This window comes from Emydura macquarii, unplaced genomic scaffold, assembly GCF_026122565.2.
Source record: "Emydura macquarii macquarii isolate MOO-44397 ecotype Brisbane River unplaced genomic scaffold, CSIRO-AGI_Emac_v2 contig_1027, whole genome shotgun sequence".
NCBI classification, from domain to species: Eukaryota; Metazoa; Chordata; order Testudines; family Chelidae; genus Emydura; species Emydura macquarii.
Genome location: NW_027131164.1, coordinates 17257344 through 17281160, shown reverse-complemented (window position 1 = coordinate 17281160; position 23817 = coordinate 17257344). Strand labels below are relative to the sequence as shown.

At 40.5% G+C, this 23817-nt stretch overlaps 2 protein-coding genes and 2 non-coding genes across 7 annotated transcripts in view; all 4 read left to right on the top strand.

Annotated features, from left to right (window-relative positions):
• Positions 1 to 671: 671 nt before the first annotated feature.
• RPS7 (ribosomal protein S7) lies at positions 672 to 11142 on the top strand. 2 transcript variants are annotated; one of them, XM_067544823.1, is made up of 7 exons: positions 672 to 730; positions 3274 to 3355; positions 3840 to 3911; positions 5764 to 5907; positions 7746 to 7810; positions 9828 to 9978; positions 11030 to 11142. In XM_067544823.1, the coding sequence occupies exons 2-7, from the start codon at positions 3281 to 3283 to the stop codon at positions 11105 to 11107; spliced, it is 585 nt and encodes a 194-aa protein (XP_067400924.1). In that variant the 5' UTR covers positions 672 to 730; positions 3274 to 3280; the 3' UTR covers positions 11108 to 11142. The 2 variants fall into 2 exon arrangements, with proteins under 2 accessions (XP_067400924.1, XP_067400923.1); XM_067544822.1 differs by lacking the exon at positions 672 to 730 and adding an exon at positions 2308 to 2364.
• On the top strand, positions 4998 to 5197 carry LOC137150863 (small nucleolar RNA SNORA73 family). The gene has a single exon (XR_010919102.1). It is a non-coding gene; the product is annotated as a small nucleolar RNA SNORA73 family (small nucleolar RNA).
• LOC137150862 (small nucleolar RNA SNORA73 family) lies at positions 10712 to 10926 on the top strand. Its single transcript, XR_010919101.1, has one exon. It is a non-coding gene; the product is annotated as a small nucleolar RNA SNORA73 family (small nucleolar RNA).
• A 9424-nt stretch (positions 11143 to 20566) lies between the features above and the next one.
• The window catches only part of COLEC11 (collectin subfamily member 11), a 33918-nt gene continuing 30667 nt past the window's right edge, over positions 20567 to 23817 (top strand). For 2 of the 3 annotated variants that reach the window (XM_067544821.1, XM_067544818.1), the window contains exon 1: positions 20567 to 21172. The gene's annotated coding sequence lies outside the window, so the exon portion shown is untranslated. Of the gene's footprint in view, positions 21173 to 22055; positions 22382 to 23817 lie in introns of all 3 variants that reach the window. The other variant, XM_067544819.1, reaches the window with a different exon arrangement.

Below are 23817 nucleotides of genomic sequence, written 5' to 3'. Positions count from 1 at the left end.
CCTCTCCTTGATTAGATGAAGCTCATCTTGAGCTTCTGTGTTTCACAATAGTTCAGTAATTTAGTACCAATCCATAGTGAATCCATATGCTGCATAAAACAGACACAATGACTATATATATATATCACACATGCTCTCCTTGCAGAGTAAGGACTAAACCTGTGCTGCTTAAACCCCCTACACTCAGGCCTCTATTACGTGAGCTAAAAGATAACTTTTTTATGTGGTAGTCATTGTTGCTAATGTATTTGCTCAGTAGGCCGTTCACTAGTGGTAGAGCTGAGCAGAAAAGATTTAATCTAAAAGTTATTTTAATTTAAAACCAGGGAAAAATGAAAGTAAAATTTTCACACAGACACAAAAATTATCCTATTTCTCCAGAATCTGCTGTACTGTTTCTCTTACTCATACCCACAAGGACCTGACCCTGCAAAATTTAAGCACATGCTTAACTTTATACACTGTGCGTAAGTAGTCCCATTGAAGTTAATGAGAATAGTCATCAGGCTAAAGCCAAGCACATGTGTATGTATTTGCACGATCAGGTCCAAAGCCAGTATATTAAAAGTGGTGATGAGAGAAAACTACCACATTAAAGAATTAAGTTTCCTGTGGGGAAAGTGTGATTGTAGAACTCTGTTATAAATTCAGACATGTTTTATCACCCTTTTTATTCAGACTCTCTTTAAATAACACTATTGGATTTAGTTGAGCCTTGATTTTACACTAGGTAAGTTTTTCAAAACATTTTTTAAAATCTTGTCCTTTCTTAATCTCATTTGCAGGCTATCCCTTCAGTTCTATCTATTTAATTTTAATTAAATTGTATTTATAGCTTTCTTTTACTTGAATTCTGGAGAAAGAATAAGGTTTTTCATATAGCTGAGTGAATGATTGGGGGGAGAGAGAGGAAGAGAAATGTAAAAAAATGGTGAGTGGCTAATTTTGAGATTCTGACTTTAGGGAGTTTTTTTTTTTTCCTTTAATACACAAATGCTTAAGTTGATTGTAAATGCTATTTAGCTGAAACTATTTCTGACAACATTTAGTTGGTCAGGGTTGATAGGGGTGAAGAAAAAATAATGTGTATTTAGACAATTAGCTTGAAGCATGTTAAACTAAATTTAAAGTTGATTCCCTGGAATAGGTAAAAATATCACTTTAATTAAGTCTTACAGGAACAAAATGCATCTTCTCTTAAGTCATTCAGTAACTAGATAGTCTCTTACCACCTCAGGGCTTTCACTTAGTGTTTTTCCAAGTAGTTCTGCAGGTATAAAATATTTGATTACTATGATGGCAAGCAAGGCTATATCATTACTCAAAAAAATCAAAACTGGAGGAAAACAAGCTACCATATTTACCTACTCCTAGTGACACTCTTATCAAAGATCTTCCAAAAGAAAAGGCTTACTAGTTTTGAGTTTTCAGTGAGATAACTAATACACATCAGGTAGCCACCTGGGAACAAATTGCTACCACCATAAGAGTCTCTTCTTTAAAAGCTATGTATGTACCTCTATATTGGTGGGCTCTGACTCTTGCATGGAAAATAGTACCACTATGTGATCATGGAGAGCTATTCTAGGACTCTTGATACCAAAGAGGCAGTGATGCTTAGTGGAATAAGCATAGGGCTTGGGAACTAGAAATACCGGAGTTCTATCATGTTTCTATAATTGTCTTTTATTTTGATTTTGAGAAGTCATTTGATTCTATAGCTCAGTGGTTAGGGCATTCACCTGGTTTACTGGAGATCATGTTTAAGGTCACTGTTCTCCCTGGCTTTTCAACAAGAAAAGTCTGGATTTTGGCTGCCAATCAGCTGACCTGGCTTTTAGATGCCTGATTCCAGAAGAGGTCACACAGATGCTTGAGCAGAAGGAAGTGCCTGTCTCTAGCCTGTCAGTCACCTACCACTCAGATCAGAGGGAGCTGGACATAAATCTCTTTGAGGATCAGGCGTAATGTGTGACCCTTCCTTCTGTGTTTTAACTCCCGGCTAATTTAGACACCCAGCTACTTGCTAGCAGAAAAGGTGCTACTCTGAGTATGGCACACGCGTACGCTCTGCCGGCTGCGCATAGTTCTATGGCAAGAGACTACGCATGCGCCAGCCTGCAGCCTCCTTTCCACCGCTTCATCCTAAAGACACTACTGTACCGTCTCTTAGCGTCCGTGCCAGTAGCTGAATTCCCCTGTTAGGCTTCATTCTGGCGGAAGTGGCTCGGGACGCTATAGGCCGGATTACCCCTCTTCCGGGTTTGGCTTCAGGGCCGTGGGAGGGGCCAGTTCTTCCCGGGCAGGGGGACCTGAGCGGTTCTCGCGAGAGTTCTCCCTCTTCCTAGGCCGGCGCTGAGAGAGGTAGGTGCTCGGGGCCCGCTTAGGCCCCCCCCGCCGCAGCATCGGTTTTATCCGCTGTCCCCGCAATACCGCGCCGAGCGGGCAGCATCCTCCCCGGCCGGAGAAGTAGGTTGGGGATGCGTCCGATTAGCTGGCTCCCGCGGCCCGATGGCCGCCGGGGGACCCGGGCCACCCTACCCCGGGGAGTCCCGGGCCTGCAGTCAGGGGGCACCCGACCGCCTTCCTTTCCCCCCTCCCTACGTCCCCGAGCCTGTTTCCTCCGGGCAGAGCCAGGGCCTCTGTCAGCTCAGTCCACGGGCTCGAGTGTGGGGTGCCCGGTGCATGAGTCTCCTGGGGGGAGCCGGCGCATGTCCCCAAGCCCGGTGCATGAGCCCGGCCGCGTCCAGCGTTACTCCACCCCTCGCGGGGGTCTCTCCCTGCCCAGGGGGGCCGGGGCCCGGCGGCTTCGGGGCCGGGCTGGAATCCACGCGGCTCTCCCCTACCGAGGCCGCCCCGATAAATGACGGGTTCAGCGTGTGGGTGGGCTCCTGCCGTGTTCGGGCAGCGGAGGAAGGGGAGCAGCCCTCCGAACCGTCCCCCTCGAACAAGCAGGGGCCCTGCAGCGCAGTGGGGTGGGGCTCAGGGGCGAGGCTGCTTCTGTCAGGAGCCTGTTCCCAAAGAAATCCGGCTTCTGTGACTCCACTGCTCGCTTTTCCCCCATGTGACTGGTCTGAGTCTGTTGAATTGTGCGGGGCTTGTGAAGCTGCTCACCTCTCCTCAGGTCTGACACCAAGATGAGTTGTTTAGTTCTGCGGATGAAGGGCCTAAATCTCTGCTGTGTTCAACTAACATGAAGTCCTTTTTACTGCATTGTGGCTAACGATCATGTTTCTGCCGACAATTGAGATGTTTCTGTTCTTTATGTTGTAGAAAGGCCATGTTCAGTTCTAGTGCAAAGATTGTGAAGCCCAATGGTGAGAAGCCAGATGAATTTGAGTCTGGTATTTCCCAGGTATGTCTCTTTATCTCCACTATCACTTAATACCTTGAACTAGAAAAACTAATGGAAGCCCAGGTATAATCATAGTGTATTTCAGAACTGGCCTTTTTGATTCAAGACTTAAATTTAAACTGCCTGAATAAATCCCTACTGCCTAAGGAATAAAGGAATTGCAATGTTGATGACTCTTTTTGTTTCATATGCTGCTTCTGATGATAGCAAATACCTTGTATGTCAGAGGAAGGTGTAAGAACTAGCCAATGAATGATGTATGCATTTTGGGTGGTGAGGACTAGGGTGTTTGTTCCTGACCGCCTGGATCAATTTATTTTTGGAAACAAATATTTTACTTATACAGTCCTTTGCTAATCACTATGCAATTATCTGTTATAAATCTAGTGCATGTACACAAATGCATCAGAAGGTAGAATGATTTAAGAGGAAAAAGCAACTTAGAATCATCAGTAATCAAAATTGTTCTCATTTTTCTCTGCAGGCTCTCCTGGAGTTGGAGATGAACTCTGACTTAAAAGCTCAGCTGAGAGAGTTGAACATCACAGCAGCTAAGGTAGGTTTAAAAAAACTTGCTCCCTAGTCAAAAAAGGTGACTGACTTTGTTGCTAATGGACAATTCAGTATGTTGGTATGTATCTTAAATAGATATTAATATTCAGTGTGAAAGGTGGCAAAATTTGAACAACAATTAATGCAAGATTTCATGGGATTGTCTTGCTGAATACTGTTATGATTTAATGGGAAGAGGCAGACTTCAAGCTTTGTGAACTTGTTTACCGGAGAGGACTGCTGTAGCTGCTTTTATTTTAAGTACATTTCTAGTTCTTAAAAGTGACTGACTAAAAAGAAGTCATTGGGGCTTCTATGAGTCTGACTCCAGTTTAGAATTTGCTCAGTTTAGAAGTATAAAACCTAACTTCCAGTCCTGCAAACTCAGTCTGGGATATGAAAATCCAAATGGTTTCTTGCTTGCTTTGCTGACACTGAAGTTGCAATTCCAGAATCATCTTCATCAATGACATGCAGGCTAAAATAGACTTTGTTCTATTAAACAGCTCTGTGGTGTCTAATCGGAGCAAAGGAACTTATTCTTGTCATTATAAAACCCACCAACTCAGACTATATAAAACAGGAGTAGATCAAGATACCAGTTTCACATAGTCACACTTCAGAGTATTAAGTGTCAGCTTTTCAAAGTTTAATTTTAGTCTACGATGTGATTGTGAAAATGGCATGAGGCTTATACTTCAGAACAAAATGTATTCAAATTACAAACTTTTGTCAGCCCTGCACAGCAAATCGGAGATTCAAAGGGTGATCTTAGTATATAAGCAATAATACAGCTTATTCAGGCTTTTATGTCCCTAATGGTACCAGTGCAAATCTGTTGGGATCTACACAGCTATATTGACTGGAATTCAGTAAACAAATCTGAAGATGCAAATTGAATTGTGGACTTCAGGGGGATGGTTGGAATATACCCACTAATTTCTCATGGGGCCTGAATCTGTCTCAAGGAGCTTGCTCTTATCTTGTGAAGTGTAGTACTTGTGCCTAGATGGCTGTTCCCAGTGAGATAAGAGGGCTATTTGTTGAACAGATTATGAAATGGTGAGGGACACAATGCATTTTAGTCATCCCAACATGGGCATCCAGTGAGATGGCTGTCATGGCTCTATCCAAGTGGCTTATGGAGCATAGCTCTGAGGAGTGATGACAAAGTCACTGGCTGGGGACAAGCTTATTCTCCAAGGCTGGTGAGGGAACCATTCTGTGTATTCCTACAACTTCTTAGTATTTGATCACTTACTGGGGAGATAAACTATGCAGGATACAATCACATTACCATGTTTAAAAGCATTTGGGTGGGAGACAAAGTACCATTGAAATAGTGTCAGTCTTCGCTTAGTCAGTTACATCTACTGATTTGCCAACTTAATATTTGTATGAAGATGTGTGGAAGATCATTAGGCAGCATGTAGGAGATCAGCCTGTTGTGCTGATTTTTACTCTATGTAGGCCAATAGTAACTTTATTTTATTTGAAACTTGGTCTCAACACAAATTCCATGCAATTCTGTTGTACTAGATACCCATTCAGTCTACATATGTATGTCTACTTGTGTGAGAGTCTCCTGCTTGAAAGGGATAGTGAATCTGAATTGTAATTGTGGCTGTCCCATGACATATAGGGATACTAGCCTAGGGTGAAAAGATTGTTCATTTCATACAGCAATTCATATTAACATGAATATACATTGCAGCAAAGCTTGCATGGAAAAACTACCACCATTATGCTGTTTAATGGATTTAGTAAAAGTACTTGCTGTTACTTCAAAGTTGGTCTGTGTTCAGGAGATTTAAAATCAAATGTAACTTAAATGTATGTTTTGTCTTCTGTTTTAGGAAATTGAAGTGGGGGGTGGTAGAAAAGCAATCATAATCTTTGTACCAGTTCCTCAGCTGAAATCTTTCCAGAAGATCCAGGTCCGGCTAGTTCGTGAGCTGGAGAAAAAATTCAGCGGCAAGCATGTGGTGTTCATTGCTCAGGTAAATAGTGGATTATTTTGTGGTTTCTTTATCACTCTATATGTGGCATATTGGTGTCCTGAACTTGTTGTGGCTGGGGATGTGAATGTGTTTTTGTGGCTGTAGATTAAATCCCTTTCTAGGCAGTCTCAATCTGGCTGCACACAAATCCCAGCAGTTTACATAAATTTACTTTAAGCGGTAGAAGAAAACTATATAGGATGGTTGAACTATACTCTGAAAAGGAGAAATAACATGGAGGTGGAGTAGAGTCCTAGAAGTTATGAAATTTAAAAGCAGGGAAAATGTAAGCATAGTATTTTTGCATACTATAGTAAGAGTAGAATGGAAGTAAGCTTTGAGAGGAGGAGTTTCACTTGCTGTCTTTAAAGTGAAAACAAAGAACCTAAATCTTACTGTGGCTTTAATACAAGAATTCCAGATTGGGCACTGCTAGTGAGACCTGGCTTCCTTTAAGCTTAACCTTCCCACCTCAATTTAAACCAGGAAAAGGTTTTTTGAGATGAGACTAGGTGGATGGGAAGCCAGCACTAGCAGAGAGCAAACTCCTTGAGCTCTGGTTACCATGAGGATAACTTTAAATGGATGCATGTGTGTTTCTTAATTGTTATGAAGGCTGCACTTCATATGTGAAGGGAAGAAGAGAGATGCTTTTTTTTTTTTTTGGTATTGTGGTTTAAAAGGGTCAGAATACCTGAACTGAATTTGTGTGTGACTGAATATATCCACAGTGGAATGCATCTGTTAACCCTCCACTTTGGGCTCTAAGGCCACAAATATAACATCAACTGCCTCATACATGGAGATTTTTTTCTTATGAGTAAGCTATTGCGTACCACAAACGTGGGACACTTTAATTATTGAAATCTTTAATGGTATAAACAGGGCAACAAATTTTGTGTTAAAGGAATATGACAAATCATACCACTGTTTCGGGGGTACTTTAGAACAGTTGTCTTCAGAGGTAGTGGCTTGGTGATAGCAAGCATGACAGTTGTGGATTCTACAATATCAGAGCCATGACTCTAACTCCTACCTTCATAGTTAAATGTCTCACAATGTAAGAAGATAAAGGTCTTCTACAATGAGTTGCTTAACTAAAGCGACATTTTACACTGGTGTTTTTTTTTAAACTGGTGTGAACATTCTAACTTACAAATCAGTTTAAGCTAAACCAGAATCCATTAAGACTGTTTTTAAGAAACTAAAGTAACCCATTTTTTAAACCCAGGTAAGTGTCCACACAGAGATCTGCACCAGTTTAACAAAACTATTGTAAATATCCCTTTAGTCAAACAGGTACAGCTTACTGATGTAGGCGCATCATAGCTGTCCAAGGAACTGGCACTGGGAGCAGATGAATAACAATCTCAAGAATGCTCTAGCAGGAAATCACAATGGGCAAAACCCTCTGCGGTGTTTTTAGCCACTATTTCTAGAAAAGGTCCTTTTTCTCATGTGGGTAAACAGATTATCTTGGCTGTTAGCTCTGTTAAATGTAAACTACTCCCAAACTGATGGTTCTAAGGTTTTGTCTTTTTTTCCCCCCCCGTACTTCTTCCCACTGAACATACTGGGCATGAGAATTTAAGTTTGAGGTTTCAGCAGTGCACTGCAGAAACTGACGTATTATAAAGCTCAACTTCTACAATTGGAATGTGGCTTTGGGTATTTCTTGAGCATTTCTTCATGCTGTGTGGAAACCACTGTTCCACTTCTGCAGGATAGTGGTTACACTTGAAAGAGAGTCTGTCTATGACTCTTCAGATCCAAATATCTCTAATTCTGATGATATTGACTATATGTTTCATGAGGCTTGATATCCCTTTCCTTCACAGAGGAGAATTTTGCCCAAACCAACAAGGAAAAGCCGTACAAAAAACAAGCAGAAGCGTCCCAGGAGGTAAGTAAATTTTATGCTGAAATGTGTGCCATCCCTCCTACATGGCTTGCATGACAGCGTTTTCAATCATTTGTAAAGGATCTGAGAAAGATTGCAAATAGGCTTAGGACATTGCCTGACTCTGCAAAGCCTCTTCCTTTCCACACACAAGGTTAATGCCCTTTACAACCCCATATTTCCTTGCATCTTCCATATTCAGATTGCTTTGCTTCAAAGTCAATCCTTCAGTGTTTCAAAAACTTTCTACTGTCACTTTTTTTTTTTTTTTTTTTTTTTTAATCCTGTTCTAGAATGGCTGTGAGATAGTAGTAAGAACTATGTTTTACCACATTGGCATGGTTGTCAATTCTGAGGTTTTGGTTTCTTTCTTGATTTGCCTGATTTCTGGCATTACATGGAAACTGACACTGCATTTTAAATATGTTGTGCACATTTTCCCATTCATCTACATCCAACTTACTTCCTTCTACAGTAGGTGCTAGCAAAATATTTGCTAAAAGCAATTACAAATAACTTCTGGTCTGCTTAGCCACTGTCTTAAGATGGTTTTCCAAGATGCCTTCAAGGAGGCAATGCATGTAAACTAACTTAAGTGGTTTGGGTTTTTTTCTCTTCACCCTGCATGTCCCCAATAACTCTATTCATCTTTTATAATGCTAGCATTGGAACTGAGGAACATACACGGAATGGGCATTAATTCTTCATCTGTACTTCAGAGAATTCAGTCCAGGAATTATGTGCTAGTGTTAGTTCAGCAAGTTAAAATTATAACGTTTTAATGGTGGTCACAGTGTGCGTGCTGAGGGATGTAGATACTATGTACCCTTAAGTTTTGTCCCAAGAGATTTGATTTTTAGTTGTGTACTTGCTTTGGATAGACTCACTTTTGTAGGGTGTATTTTTGTTGTTGGTTTGGTTTTTTTTTTTTTTTTTTTGTCATGAGGATCAGTTACTATCTGGGTAGGTGTGGGAGAAGGAGGTTGGGTTTGCATGAGAAGTTGTGATCCAGGAGGGAAACTTTTTAATTCTGACTTGAGGTAGAGCTGTATTCTAAAGGAAATAATCACTCAAAAATAGTGTCATTAGTACTCTGAGTAAGTTCAAATCTAAGCAACAATTTGTCTGTTAAACATTTCTCTAGCTAGCTGGTCTGACTGAAATTGTGGACTACTGTCTACATTCACTGTTGAGTAATTTGCACTTGGTATTGGTTTCATTCTGGGGTACAATAACTTCAACTGTAATGTCAAGGATTATATTTTATACTCTGGTTTTGGAACATATGTAAATTGGCTTTCAAAGAATTTCATAGGGCGCTTACAGGAATTTTTGTGATCTATGAGCTGTAGAAAACATCAGATACTGCAGCAATATGGCTTCATGGAGGAAACTTGCATTATTCCCTTATAACTGCAAAAGCTGTTCTACAGAACCTGCTAGACATGAGTCTGACCCATTACTGAATCCTCTTTTTAATACTGCAAGAAGTGGGGCATTGGAGGAGAATAACCTCTCCCTCCACCCCCACCTCTTTTTTTGGTTAAAATGACAGATGGACACATCCTAACTTAATTTAGTGACTACACTTAAAAGTAATAATACTCAAAATCTTCATTTGAGGAAGTATTGGTCACATCTACAGATGGTAGCTGTAGGTAAACTTGATTGATTACTTGTATAACTACAACTTCCTTAAACTCAATATAATGCATTGACAGAAATAGTGCAGTCTCAAATATCATTTTCACTATAAACTGCTTGGTTTTACTTTGTACTGCCATATCCTTGGCTCCCTGAATAGCTGCTGAGGTGAATTGTGACATGGTCACAACTAACTTTTTTGATATGGTGGAGTATGGAATTTATCTATGGTGAATAAGCTGTGTTAACATTCCTTTTATCACAGGAATTATGGCAATATCTCTTTAGCAGCGTATGTGGGGGGAAGTATGATTTATAGTTAGATGACATTTGCCAATGCTTTGAACGTTTAATTCATTAAAATGTTGCATTTCAGCCGTACACTTACTGCAGTGCATGATGCCATTCTCGAAGATCTGGTCTTCCCTAGTGAAATTGTGGGCAAGAGAATCCGCGTGAAACTAGACGGCAGCAGACTCATAAAGGTCCATTTGGACAAAGCACAACAGAACAATGTTGAACACAAGGTAAGGAACTAAACTTTGAACTCTTCTCTAAAACATGGGGGTTATGAGAAGTCACAGCTGAGTGTAAAACTCTGCTGCAGTGACAAGGGTGTGAGAAGTCTGCCCCGACCATTTAATTATGTTTTGCACTAAGAAGATGCTAATAGAAGTTTTAAAATCAAGCTTCAGTTTGACTGTATTTGGCAGCTCTACACTTTACTTTTGGTTAGCTTGTTTGTGGTGACCTTTTCCTATTTGCTCCCTCTTAGTATGAGTGGTAGAAGATGGGTTTCTTTTTAGAATGAAACACTTGATCTTTAAAGCTAATGTACCAGATACATCATGGGGGGGTGAGGTGGTAACACATAGTTATGTGGGTCAGCTTCAGCTCCTTTGTGGTTTGAACAGCTCTAAAAGTCTTCGGGGTCTGTTCTGCTCACAAATCTATATGATGGATGACTGGGTTGAGTCTTAGTGTTCTGCAGAACACTATCACCTACCATATAAAGAATTTGGGGAAGTAATCTCCATATGGAAGAATTGTTATCAACTTAAGCCCATATTTCCTGAGGAATTCTACCAGCACTACTCAGTTGATAACTTAAGTGGTTTAAAATGAGTGGAAAGCCTGTTATTTAATATTGATATAGGATTTCTTAGTAGTAACTTAATAGGACTATCCAAATCAAACTTGGACTAACATGAATTTTGAACGCTAGACTAAATCAGTTCCTGGATATAGCTGTCAACTTCACCAACATGGTCATCCATTCAGGTTACTCATGGCTCTGGCCAAGTGGCATATGGGATCATAGCCCTAAGTGCAGTGATGTACAATCCCCTTCCACAATTGGCTGAGCAAGTCTGTCCCTGGTTCTAGAACTGATGGGGACAGAGTCCTGTATATTCCTATAATTTCTCATTGTCTTTAGACAATTACTGAGAAGAGAAACCATGCAGGATGCAACTTGAAACATACTATAGTATGCTGAACTGTACAGCAGAACATGCAGCTTTTATAAAACGTATGGAAAGTAAACTAATACTGTTAAACTTGACTCTTTCTTTACAGGTGGAAACATTTTCTGGTGTCTACAAGAAGCTCACAGGCAAAGATGTTATTTTTGAGTTCCCAGAATTCCAGCTGTAAAGTTCAAAAATGACTGAATAAACAGTTTAATTGTTCATATATCTTAAGCAATTTCATTAAACTAAACACTTCTATAAAAGCACACTACAGAAGGAGGAAGTAGCTGACTTAAGGGACTGGTAATTGCTTGCCTATGGAACCTTCTAGTTACCTACTTTAATAGACGCAAGTCAGTTAAGAACTCATGTCACCAGAATCTAATTAGGTAAGAGATTTCTTCAGTTTCTAGAGGACATGTCCATATTGTAAAGCACAGAGAAAACCTTGGTAGGGAAGTAAACTAAACAGGCTTAAATAAAAATTCCTTCTCTGAGGCTGAAGGGATTATTCATGGTTGTGTAGGGAAACTTAAAACTCATGAGTTGTGCCCTTGTTTAAGAAACTCAGGTAAAATGGAAACTTACTGTTCCCAACGTTGGTGGGAACATAAATTTGCATAATAAATACTTTTGGCTTTAGCTATGACTGCCTAAGTATGGGACAGAGGCAGGCAAAAGACCACTTGCTTGTGGAACACCATTCTTACAAACATGCTTCAAAGGTCACAAGGCTGAAATTTAAGCATTTTCCTTCTCTCCAGATTAAACTATTTTGCGTTGCTGTAAGTGGCAGAACAACTACTAATGGGAGAATATCAAACTAGGATTTGAGAACATCAAACGAGGGAGGATAAGATTAAAATTTGAAATGATCTGAAGTAAATAGGATGAGATTCAATGAGGACAAATGCAAAGTACTCCACTTAGGAAGGAGCAATCAGTTGCACACATACAAAATGGGAAATGACTGCCTAAAAGGAGTACTGCAGAAAGGGATCTGGGGGGTCATAGTGGATCATAAGCTAAATAAGGGTCAACTGTGTAACACTGCCGCGCCAAAAAAAAAAACAAAAAACCAAACATTCTAGGATATATTAGCAGGAGTGTTCTAAAGCAGTGGTACCTGTTTCAGGAGTCTGATTTGTCTTGTGTACCCTAAGTTTCACCTCACTTAGAAACTACTTGCTTAAAAAATTAGACATAAAAATACAAAAGTGTCACAGCACGCTATTACTGAGAAATTGCTTACTTTCTCATTTTTACCATATAATTATAAAATAAGTTGATTGGAATATAAATATTGTACTTGCATTTCAATGTGATACTTAATCCTGATTTTTTTACTTGTGAACTTTCTGAGGCCTGAGCCCCCAGCAGTGGAGCTGAAGCATGTAACTTAGCTTTGTGGAGCCTGCTGTGGTGTGGGGCCCTGGGCAGTTGTCCTGCCTGCCATCACCTAATGCTGGCTCTGCACCTGCGATTCCCCCCCCACCCCAATCCGTCCTGTGACCCACTGGGGACTGCAACCCGCAAGTAGAGAAACACTGATCTAGATGAGTTGATGTACCCCCTGAAAGACCTCTGAGTACCCCCGGGGTACGTGTACCCCTGGTTGAGAATCATTGTTCTAAGGAAGACAATTCTGCTCTACTGTATGCTGACTGTATGCTGGAGTATTGTACTCTGTTCTGGGTGTCACATTTCAGGAAAGATGTGGACAAATTGGAGAAAGTCCTGAGAAGAATAACAAAATAATTAAAGGTCTAGGAAACATGACCTATGAAGGAAGATTGAAAAAATTGGGTTTGTTTAGTCTGGAAAAGAGAAGGGGGGGGGGAAACATAACCTTTTATGTACTTGAAAGGTTACAAGTAGGAGGGAGAAAAATTGTTCTCCTTTGCTTGTCCTATCCTCAGAGGTTATGTGCTTAAACTGCCCTTGCTGCAATTTAGGTTGGACATTAGGAGAAGCTTCCTAACTCTCAGGGTAGTTAAGCACTGGAATAAATTGCCTTGGGAGGTTGTGGAATCCCAATCATAGGAAATTTTTAGAAGCAGGTTAGACAAACACTTGTTATGAATAGTCTAGTTATTTCATCCTGCCTTGAGTGCAGGAGACTGAACTAGAAGGCCTTTTGTGGTCCCTTGCAGTCCTACAATTCTATCAAACAACAATGCAGCTTTTGTCAGCGCCCAGGTTCTAGCTCTGCTCTTGCAAGTCTGTAGAGTATCAAAATAGATAAACATGCTTGTTTCTAGGTGCTTCAGAGCTGGAGAGTTGTTCTACCCTCAGAAGTTGATCAGTGGGATTTGTTTAAAGCCTACACTGTTTACCTCAACAGCTTGAGATGTTGTCAGTACTTCTGAAAGATGGGGGAGGGGGGATGGGCACCTCTGAAATGGGTGGGTGTTTTTTGTTTTTTTTTGTTTGTCTACACACAAGCAAGTCTAAGGCCTAGGATGACACTCCCAATAGATACACGATAACTGTAGTCTTCCTTTGCGGTCTGACAATTGAAGTCACTGGGTTCCTAGCTAAGCAATGTTTCACTAAATATCCCTGCTTCTTTAAACAGTTGAATGTAGTCTTGCTGTGGAGTAAGGTACCACATTTGCCCTGAGCAATATCTAATTTCTAATTCAAGTGAGCTTCTTGCAAGTGACCACCTTCCTGTTGAGTTGGCATCTGCATTGAATTAGAAGGAAGGACTAACATACTAGAAGGCAGTAGGGAGGTAAGTATGTGAAGAGCTTTGTTTAAAAACTAGGGGGCATAAGGGCTCTGCCCATGGAGAGGGGAGAGCTTAATACCACAACTTTTCCTACCTCGGGAGTGGCTCCAAATGGATCCTTTCCTCAGTCCATTCTACTGTTTCTGATTTTACTACTACCTCTTTTGCTCCCATTTTCCACTGTCCTAGCCATAGGTTTCTTTCTGAAACTGCAGGAGAACATCGTTGCTTGCAAGTTGGTTTTGTCCAACATGTCCTTTCTTGTCAGCAGGATAGAAGCAATCTTGTATTTTATTGAGACACCAGCTGCTCCCTATCTCTTCAGTAGTGCAGAGGGAATGGAGCAATTCTGCAGCAGCAAAGGAATTACCCAGGATTTTTGTGATTTCTGCTGGTCCTGGAATGGATAGGACAATATCTTAACTTCAGTGGAGAGGGCCAAACTCTACTTCTAATTATGGCTGTAAGTTATGACTACAGGCTACCATCTATCCACAGGATGCTCATACAGTGGGAAATTTGTACAGGAACCAGGTGGAATGTGGGCTTGAATTAGTAGCCAATTAATACAATATCATTTGAGGAAAATATGCCCATCCTGATGCCACCACTACTTCCCTCTTTTGTGTCTGTCTCCTGTTCTTCCCTGTAGTAACTTCAAATTCCTATCTCCTGTTGGTTTTAATCCAATCCCTTTTTCATTCAATTCACTAAGATTAGTGACTTTTAATGAAGTGGTATTTGGATTTCAAAGTTTAGCTCCAATTAGGTTAAGAGAGGACAGAAGATCTAATATCATCTGAAGCTGTGTTCAGACTCTCAACAACATCACTGAATTGATTCATATGTGGAAGGTTTTTTACACTAGACACTTCAGACACTAGCTTCCATTATTCATAAAAACAAATGACCTGAGAGCCATAAATACAAGAAGCAGGTTGAATTTGGTGTCTGAGCCACATGTTGGGCTACCTTGCTACAAGGATCAACAGCAGCACCTCTCTTCTGGTTCTTTACCGCTTCTTTTAGAGTTTGGTCAAGCAACAGCCTGCCTATTGAGGCAGGTATGTGGGAAAGGTGTATGTTCTCAGGCAGACTAGTAATGAAGATCTTTTGGTTCATAATGAAATTCCTGGTTTTGAGTCATTCTCTCATTAGCTGGTACCCAGCCTCAGCTAGATTTGGATCCTTTATTTCCCTGAGTGCCACCTCATTCTCCTACCAAATATCTCCTTAGACAGCAGGTTTGGATAGTAGGCTGATATAATTCTGCCCTTAAAAGGTCCCAGATTTACTGGTTGGGTTTTTTGTGAGTATCTAATTTCCCTAGCTGTCACAGCAACTTCTTCTTTAATAAGCAAAAGGAAGTTCTGTAACTATTCTTCCTGTTTTCAATTACAGAATGAAATTTAGACCTGCCCTTTCTAATGATCCTCCCCTCTTTTGAGTAACAGCCCTAGATTTGAAGCACTTGAGAATCTGGTGAAATCTAAGCCTGCATGTGCCTGAAAACATGTTCAGATGGGATTTGACACGTTTTTTTTTCATTGCTGTACCAATTGCATTTCCTCATACTCCTGAAAGCCTTTATCAAAGACCTAGTATTAGCCTGACCACCATCTCAAATGTGAACAAGGCAAAACACTCCTTTGAACCCTCTCTCCATGGTCTTGTGGGTTAAGCATCAACCACATAAAGTCAAGGATATTCCTGTGACACTCATTCCTGGGGGAGAGAGTCCTTATTGAAGACTCTGGTCCGAATTTATTCATAAATATCCTCAGGTGGTGGTGGTAATACTATATTAAAAAAAATAAAAAAACAAGCCTCTATATCCCAGAAGACGCATATAAAATCAATGTTGGTAGCCTGGGAGTCAGAGGGTTTTGTGCCAGCTGGTCAAGTTGCTTGATCTGAATTGGACATTTGTTAGGATTAAGGTGATAAATGTCTGGGATCCCAGGAAACTATAGTAGTGGCCATTTGCTTTAGTAGCCTGTGTCCCTTCTTCCCCAAAAAGGGAGTGATTATTTGGTTGTTCTGCCCATCCCCTCATTATTTTGTCTAACAGTTTGGTGTCTCAAATATTAGGCCTAGTTTGCTTCACTAATTTTTGGTTCCACATCTTCTGTTTTTATCAAGCATGACTTTAACGTTGTCCTTGAATTATATTAATGTGGCTTTTTGTTTGGACTGACTTAGTATCTCTTTGTCTGGTTTTTTTTGCATCTGTTTTATAACAGTCTTTATTGAAAATAACTGGACCTATTTTCCACAGTAAATTCCTAATCAGGCAAAAATTATAGACTGACTGTCACAGCATAATCTGTAGTAAGCAGTAGTAGGACCAGCCTGGTGGAACAATTGCCCCATGCTGTAGCATGGAAGGCCAAGTTGTATAGCCCCTACCAAAGCCTCAGTGCAGCCTCAATCCAGTAGGAATGAATGATAAATAGTGAATTAAAGCTTAGCACTTGCTGACAGATGTACTTGGGACCCAGGCTTCTGATATCAGGTTTTTCAGTTCCAGAGGGGTAGCCGTGTTAGTCTGTATACAGCAAAAACAACAAGAGTTCTGTAGCACTTTAAAGACTAAAATTTAAATTTAATTTTAGCAGCCTGCTAAAATTAAATTTGTTAGTCTTTAAAGTGCCACAGAACTCTTGTTGTTTTTTCAGGTTTGTCAGGATGCTTTTCCCAACTCTCAGATAAAACAGACAATTCTCAGTAGTGGGCACACTTCCAGCAGAGCTACTAATCAGCAAAGCCTGCTCATTAAGGTGTAGTCTTTTACGTTTTCTTTTGTGGGGTAGAAAACTTGTTACAGAGCAACATGTTTAAAAATTAGTATATTTAAGTATTGCAGTTCCAGGTGTGCAGGCCTGTCTGACAGCATTCTAGCTGCCCCCTGGTACTGTAATGTCTGTGCATCTCAGTTTCTAAACTATTTATCTTCACATTCTCACGTGAAATAGGAAAGTGCTGTTATCCCTATTTTACAGACAAACTCAGTTCCTTATGCTTAAGTGACTTGCCCAAGTACACATGGGAAGCTTTTATTAAGTCTCTTCTCTTATTAAATCCTAGGCTAGTGCCCTAAGTACGGGACCACCCTTCCTCTTCGTTTTAGGAGGCTTTCCCTAGGCAGAACTTTGTAGCTGTATTAGAATTTTATAAAATGTTTTGTTAAATAATTGATATTAGGTTTTAAAACAGGCCCGATCCTGCTGTAGTTAAATCCCAGTAGGCTAGGTTGGCCTTCCCTGTAAAATAGCTGACAGGACAGAGTAAGGACTCTGCCCGTTGCCTGGGCACACTGCCTCAATTGCACGTCTGGCCACAAATTGGGCAAACAGCCTATGTAAGTGGCTCTCCTCATTCTGAGCAAGTGGATAAAGCTGTAGCAATGCCATGTCTCCTCTTGCCCCTCTTTTACAATGATTACCAGAACTGGACAGGTGAGATGGAGAAATAAGCAGCACGCTGAAAAGTGCTGCAGTAGCTTACATGACCCTATCCCAGAGCAAGAGAGAAGTGGGGAAAGAATTAACACTCAAGCTTCTCCTGGTAGGCTGCTTCCTATACAAAGTTGAGCCTAAAGGCTTCTTCTAGCCATTGTTTGGATTTTTGGACTCTCTTGTGACCAAGAAGAGGAAATTTTGTTCCTGAAAGTCTTCTGTCCTCATAGCATGCAGATTCACAGATCCATCCCACGTCATTAATTACTTCAGTCCAAGTGTTTTCTCACATATGGGGAGTAATTCTTGGGCTTTGCAGCAAGTTGCTGTAGTCATAGTTAAATGATAAATATACTGTCTGGCCAGCAAGCTCTCTCTACTTGGGACAATGTTGAGCTGGCAAGCTCTTTCAGCAGAGGCACAGTCCCCTGTCTGACTCAGATTTGATTTGTCTCCAGAGCAGCAAGGGAGAGACTAGGGGTATAGCAAAGCAACAGCTGTGCAGCTGCTTCCCAGCATGTGTAGACAAACATGTGCTAGCTCTGTTTTGAGCTAGTGTGCTAAAAATAGCAATGAGGTGGTGAGAGCTTGGGCTAGCCTCCTGAATATGCACTTGAGATCACGTGGGGTCATACCTTGGTGACTATGCTGAACTGCTGCTGCAGCCACACTGCTGTTTTTAGTGAAGTCTGCTTGAGCAATCAATGAGGTGTCTACATACCCATACTGGGAAGCACCACCCCAGTTGCTGTTTAGAAATACCCTAAGGGTAAGATTTATAAAGGTATTGATGTGCCTAAAGTTGCGGTTAGGTGGATTTTCAATCTGCAACTGTAGGGCCCTAAATACTTTTATAAATCTGACCTTAAAACTCATTGGCTGTTACACTAACCTTTTCCTTCTGAAACTTCCATGTTTTGTAGATCCATGGTTAGTAGCAATGGTGGGAATATTAATGTAGATCAGCTATGTCTGTTGGTTTCCCATCTGTAAAATAGGGATGATAATATCTATATCACATGAGTGTATTAATGCTTATGAAATGTTCTAAGATCCTCAGATAGTAAGGCCTACAAAAGTGACAGGTAGTAGTAGTAGTAGTAGTATTTATCCCCAGGCTTTTCTTGGCCTTGAACATCCCTCTACCTGCTCTTGTCTATTTCCCGTGTTGCCATTCTTATCTATTAGTGCCCTTCTATCTGCTTCATGCAGGGCCAAAATGTGTTTTAGATACTGGGCCAAATAAGGTCTGCCATTGATTTGCACTGCCACAAGGAGAGCACAAGAAAATAAATTCCCTTCCTGAATGGCCCAAAGGATAGAGGTTCTGTACAGGCTGCACCACCAGTGAGCTGTTGCACCAGAGAATAAAGTCAGAGCTGCTTCCTCCCTGCCCTGCCCCTTTGCTGAATGCTGAATGCTCCCAGGATTGTAGAGGGAGTAGTTGCTACACTCTGAAGTATTGGAATTGCATTTGTGACGTTCTCACCATGGCCACTGGTCTGATTTATTATTTTAAACTCTCTCTCTCTCCCTCCTTCAAAAACTGTTTGATTTTTTATTTTAAATAGTTTGAGGTTGTTAACAGGTTTTGTTCCTTAGGCAGAACTTTCTCCATAGGGTCTGATCCTGCATTCCATTCACTTCAGTGGGAGTTGTTTCACCTGGGTAAAGATCGCCCTCAGTCTTTTCTATTTATTTATTTTAAAAAGTGGGTCTAGGGTCCACTTTATTCCATGTGCAGGGCGAATTCCCAGTAATATTTGGAAAGAGCACCCTCCAGCTTCACAGTGGTTTTGTTCAATGTTTTTTTTCTTCTCTTCCTGTTTCCTGCTAGGAAATCTGCTCTCACCTCTCCCATAGATAAACCATTTCTCTCTCCTTAAATGAACCAAAGTCATAACTGGTTTCTCTTTCATTTCCCCTCCTTCCCCCTTTTCTTGGGGGGAAAAAACCACTCAGGAATACATTCTCATTACAATGCCTGGTCTTCCCCTTTGCATTCATTGATTTCTTTTTTCTTCTTTCCTTCTTTCAATCATTCTATATTCTTATTTATTTCTACATTCCTTAATGTTTAATATCTCCTTTGCTGCTAGCTTCCTTCAAAGATTTTTGCTTCCCTTCATACTTCCTTTCTTATGTCTCATAGTTAGTTGTGTTTTATGTAGAGAGATTTAAATATGTATGTAAATGTGTGTTGCATGGCTATTGTAACATGATCTTCAAAGACTTGGACTGAATTCATTTAGTTACATTCTTTGTCAAACAGTTTCTCTAGTATTCCATTGGCAGCATTTTACTATAAGGGCCCAATTCTGTGTCGTGCTAATTGCCCTCTATTCTCACTGAAGTCAGTGGCACTTGTTATGTAAGTAAAGGTAAATAGGACTGGATCCTTTACTTGACCTTGTGGCCTTTCCACATTTACGTTAATATGTCCCCTCTCTTTGAGTTTTGTTCTGACATAATTTTACCATCATCTAGCCAAGTTTTAACGTCTAATAATTATTGAAAAGTAATTAAAAAAAGAAAAAAGTGGGTTGTTTGCCAGGTTCCAGTCTAATGTGGAAATGAAATGACCAAGAGATTAAACTGCAAAGATCTATATTTATAATGGAAAAGGCTGTTCAGATTTTTAACTCTAGCTGTGCTGTTGGTATTTCTGTAAGAAACCTTACATTGCAAGTTACCAGCAAATGGCTGAGCCCTTCTTCAGAGCATAGTTAATTATTAGTGTAATGTGGGCCCTATTCTGTCTTTATTATATCAGTGAAGTCTGGTAAAATAAGCACAACGTTTTGTGATAACAAAAAGGGGTAATAGGTATTTTCAATGAATCCACATTCACACATCCAAATGTCTCCCCAAAGACTTTCTTAATGGAATAACTGTACGTACATGCACATGGGGCTTAATCCTGAGCTGTGCTAAGTGTGAGTTTGACATTACTTACACAGGGGTCATGGGAAGGGAGGCAAAGGTGTCTGTAATCCACATTTTATGCCCCCCTTGATCATCAGTCCAACCAGGGCCAAGATGAGTCAGAATGCCATAGACTCTCGTTGAGCCTTGTCTGTCCCTGATGTGCCCCATGTGCAGAGGGTAGTAGAGCCAGCTACAATGATTTTAGAACACCTGAGGTTTCCCCTCTGCAAGATAGCTCTTTGGCTGCCCCTTTAGGACCATAGAGGGGGAAAAAATCCAATGCTTAAAGAATGCATGAATTACTTCACTCCGCACTGAAGTGCCATTGTATAGCAAAGGGTTAAAGTGTGACAACTGTTTCAGAGTGAACAGCAGCAACATACACCAACTTGGAAGCTATACGATAGGATTTCTGAATGTCTCTTCTCTTCCTACGGGCATGGAACTTCCTTTGCCAAGGGGTAGTTCCATATGGATAAGGAGAACTGAACAGCTTTGAAGGGACCAGCCATGTGGAGAACTGAGTATTTACATTATTGTGCAGTGTGTGGAGCATCTGCTTTTTAAACAAGTGAAGAATATTCCACAAGTGAAGAATACTTTAGTCAGTTGCAAAAACAGGGGAAATTGGGGTAGGCAAAGAAGGTGTTAACCACATACATTGGAATTTGAGTAGGACCTTTTACTCACCATCTTTTGAATATCAACTGCTGAAATTAAAACAGTGCAGGAAAAGTTGTGCTCTGGTGGGACTGTGCGTATGGCTAGTTGGATGTAAATGGTTAAAAAGGGGTTCTCTGCGAGTGAGGGGGAGGGGACAGTGAGTGCATTCCCAAAAAAGTACATTCCCGAAATAAGAAGCTTACATCATAGACCTCTTCAGTTTTCCCACACTTCTCTCCTAATTATTGTCCAGCAGGACAGCTGATCTATTTCAAACAGGAAGTTGTTTACAGATAACACTTGCAACTGTTCTGCCTGATTTGTTGAACTGTCGAAAAACAAAAGACAACATCTTTTCAAATTAAAAACTGTCAGATTTCTGTAAACAGCAGCATGAGGGTCATCTGTGCAGTTTCCCTGCAGGCAGAAAGTGTTCTGCAGTCCCCATTTTCTCAGCAATCATAAGGTAGGAGAGACTTTTGCAGTTTTACTGTTTAGAAGCATTTAAGGAGGAAAAAGTCTGGATATATGATAGGGACCAGTCATGTGAATGGCAACATTCAAAGTGTGAGTGAAAACAGGTGAAAGTTAGGTGAAGGATAAGAAGCAAAGCCTGATGTACTGTATTCTGAGAGATAATATGGACCTTACTACTTGCAAGAGCCAGCGTGATTTTAGCTGACAAAATCCCTGGTTAACCTAGGATCTGTAAGAGTATCAGACACTTCTGAGCAGGAGAAAGTGAATTAAAACAAGATTTAAAAATGTTTGTTTGTTTGTTTGTTAAATAATAGAAATTGTTTGAAATGTATTAACTTTTCACTGGTTCTGGTCCTAGTAATTTCAGCATAGTATGTTTGTCTGGTTGGAATACACATGATTTATTAATTGACAGAGTGGCAAGAGAGAACTGGCTGTGATTCTCTATAACAAATAATCTATATCCCCTTTGAACACTAGCAATGCTAAACACATTTCTCGGTCTCTCTAAATCTGTTCTGGGGCACCAGGCTGCCTTCTATATTATGAAAGATGAGTTTATAATATAGCTCCAAAGCAAAGCATAGAAAATATGGTGCAGTGGTATCAGACTGAAGTAGACTAGAGGGTTCAAGAATGACAGAATACATCAGTGGCTAGTAAAGGGGTAACTCAGTGGAGATTGAATCAAGGATAATTAGGACTGGGATTAGTGGTATATTGGATAAAGGGAAACTAATAAAATGTTTATATGTATGCAGTTTATGGATGTGGTTATTGGCTGTGAGGTTTGGGAGGGGAAACGTTTCTTATAAAATTGAATGTCTAATTAAATAAGTGAAATGCACAACTTTTATTTTTCATTTCAGACAAAGAAATAAAAGAAACCCCTGAGATTAAAAGATTACAAATTATTAGTTGTTTGTTGAAAGACTCTGAAAATGTAGCTGAAACATAATAGCAATTTTTCCATTTTCAGCAGTTGCTTTTTGAGTATTTTGGTGTTAGACATTTCATATTTACAAGCGTGGTCATTTAAAACAGCAAAGAGATTGGAGGATGTGAACCAACTGTTGATTTAAAGAAAAGATCATTATTCATAAAAATGACATGAAATTCCCAATCCTTCTATGACTTCACTTATTACAAATACCTGTAAAACTTTGATCAAGATATGTAAATTTATATTCTTAAGGTATGGCATTTTAATTTTATAGCTTTGAAATTCAGCTATTTTTTATTAGAACTGAAACAGATACCAGCCAAAAAGATATTGTGGCTTCCTATATAACACCTGGTGGGAGAGAGGTGCCTTCGAAAGCCATCCCCAAAAGCCAGCGAGCTAGATGGGGAAACTGCCTAAGTTAGCCACTGGGAAATGTTGTGGGGGGAGGGTGCACTAACCTCTGCCCCTCTCTGAGGTAGGTGCCTAAGTCCAGACTGCAGGGAGATGCCTAGCTCTGCTTACCATTATACGGACAGGAATGTGCCTACTGACTCCAGGCGGCTTAGGCACCTAAAATGTTTCTTGTGGCTCTCCACACAAACCAGGAGGAGAAAGAGGTGGTGATGACCACCTCTGTAACTCTTAGCCTAGCAGTTAGCATACTCATCTGGGATCCAGCTTCACTTTCCCCCTTTTTGTCAGAAGAGAGAAGATTTGAACAAGGGTCTCTTAAGAATGCTCTAACCATTGGCTTATGGTGTATTCTGAGGTGGGGACTCCCTCATTCTCTCCCATTGAAACTATTTCACTGTGGATAAATAACGAAAGAGGGATTGAAGTAGGGGGACTGGACCCAAGGTCTTCTACTTCCCAGGTGGGTGCCCTGACCAGCTGGCTACAGCATCATTCTCTGTGGTGCTTGACACTCTGTCATTAATGGGATCACTGCAAGTAACCTTCTAGGCCAACCCACAGAGGAGATGGATCTCATAAAACGTATACAAGAAATTGGTAGGTGCATGGCAGAAACGGTCTGCTGAAAGGAGAACCAGTGCAGATATTAGAAAGGGGCATCCTCCCATGTGAGCTGCATTGGCTGTGAGTTTCTGGGCAGAGCTGAGGGTGTTGGCTTTAACCTGTAAAGCCTTAAATCATTTAGGAGTGGATTACCTGCTGGATCACCTCTCTTCCCATGTCATATTACTGCACTTGAGCCCAGTAACTTTGAGCTAGATGTCTCTAAATGTCAAAAAGAGGAAGCTGCTGGCAGCTGTGGGTCATGTTTCTCTGTGCAGCCATTTGGGGAGGATTTGAGAGGAGAAGGGCTTAGTTTATTAATATCCTTATTTGCAATGGAGTTTAAGCCATTACTGTTATATGGAAGCATTGCCAACTCTTGTGATTTTATTGTGAGAATTGGAATATTTGATAGTTTTTGTAAAGTCCCAGCTCCTGGAGAATCTTAGCTTTCATATATTTTTTTAAGTATAAATTTATAGTTCTTGGGGCTGTAAAGAAGCTTGCAAATGTGACCTGCATGCACCTTAAAGGCTCAGAAATCAATGACAAACCAAAATAATCATGAGTTTTTTTTATCAGGATTCTTTGCAGGTTGACTCATGATTTTTTGAATACTTAGGGTTGGTAACATTGCAGATCCCTTCCAGTTAAGTGTCAAATTTCAC

Coding starts and splice junctions, on each gene's coding strand:
- RPS7 (XM_067544823.1), top strand. CDS start 3,281: ATGTTCAGTTCTAGTGCAAAGATTGTGAAGCCCAATGGTGAGAAGCCA. Junction 3,912..5,763: donor TGAACATCACAGCAGCTAAG/GTAGGTTTAAAA, acceptor CTTCTGTTTTAG/GAAATTGAAGTGGGGGGTGG. Junction 7,811..9,827: donor AAGCAGAAGCGTCCCAGGAG/GTAAGTAAATTT, acceptor GTTGCATTTCAG/CCGTACACTTACTGCAGTGC.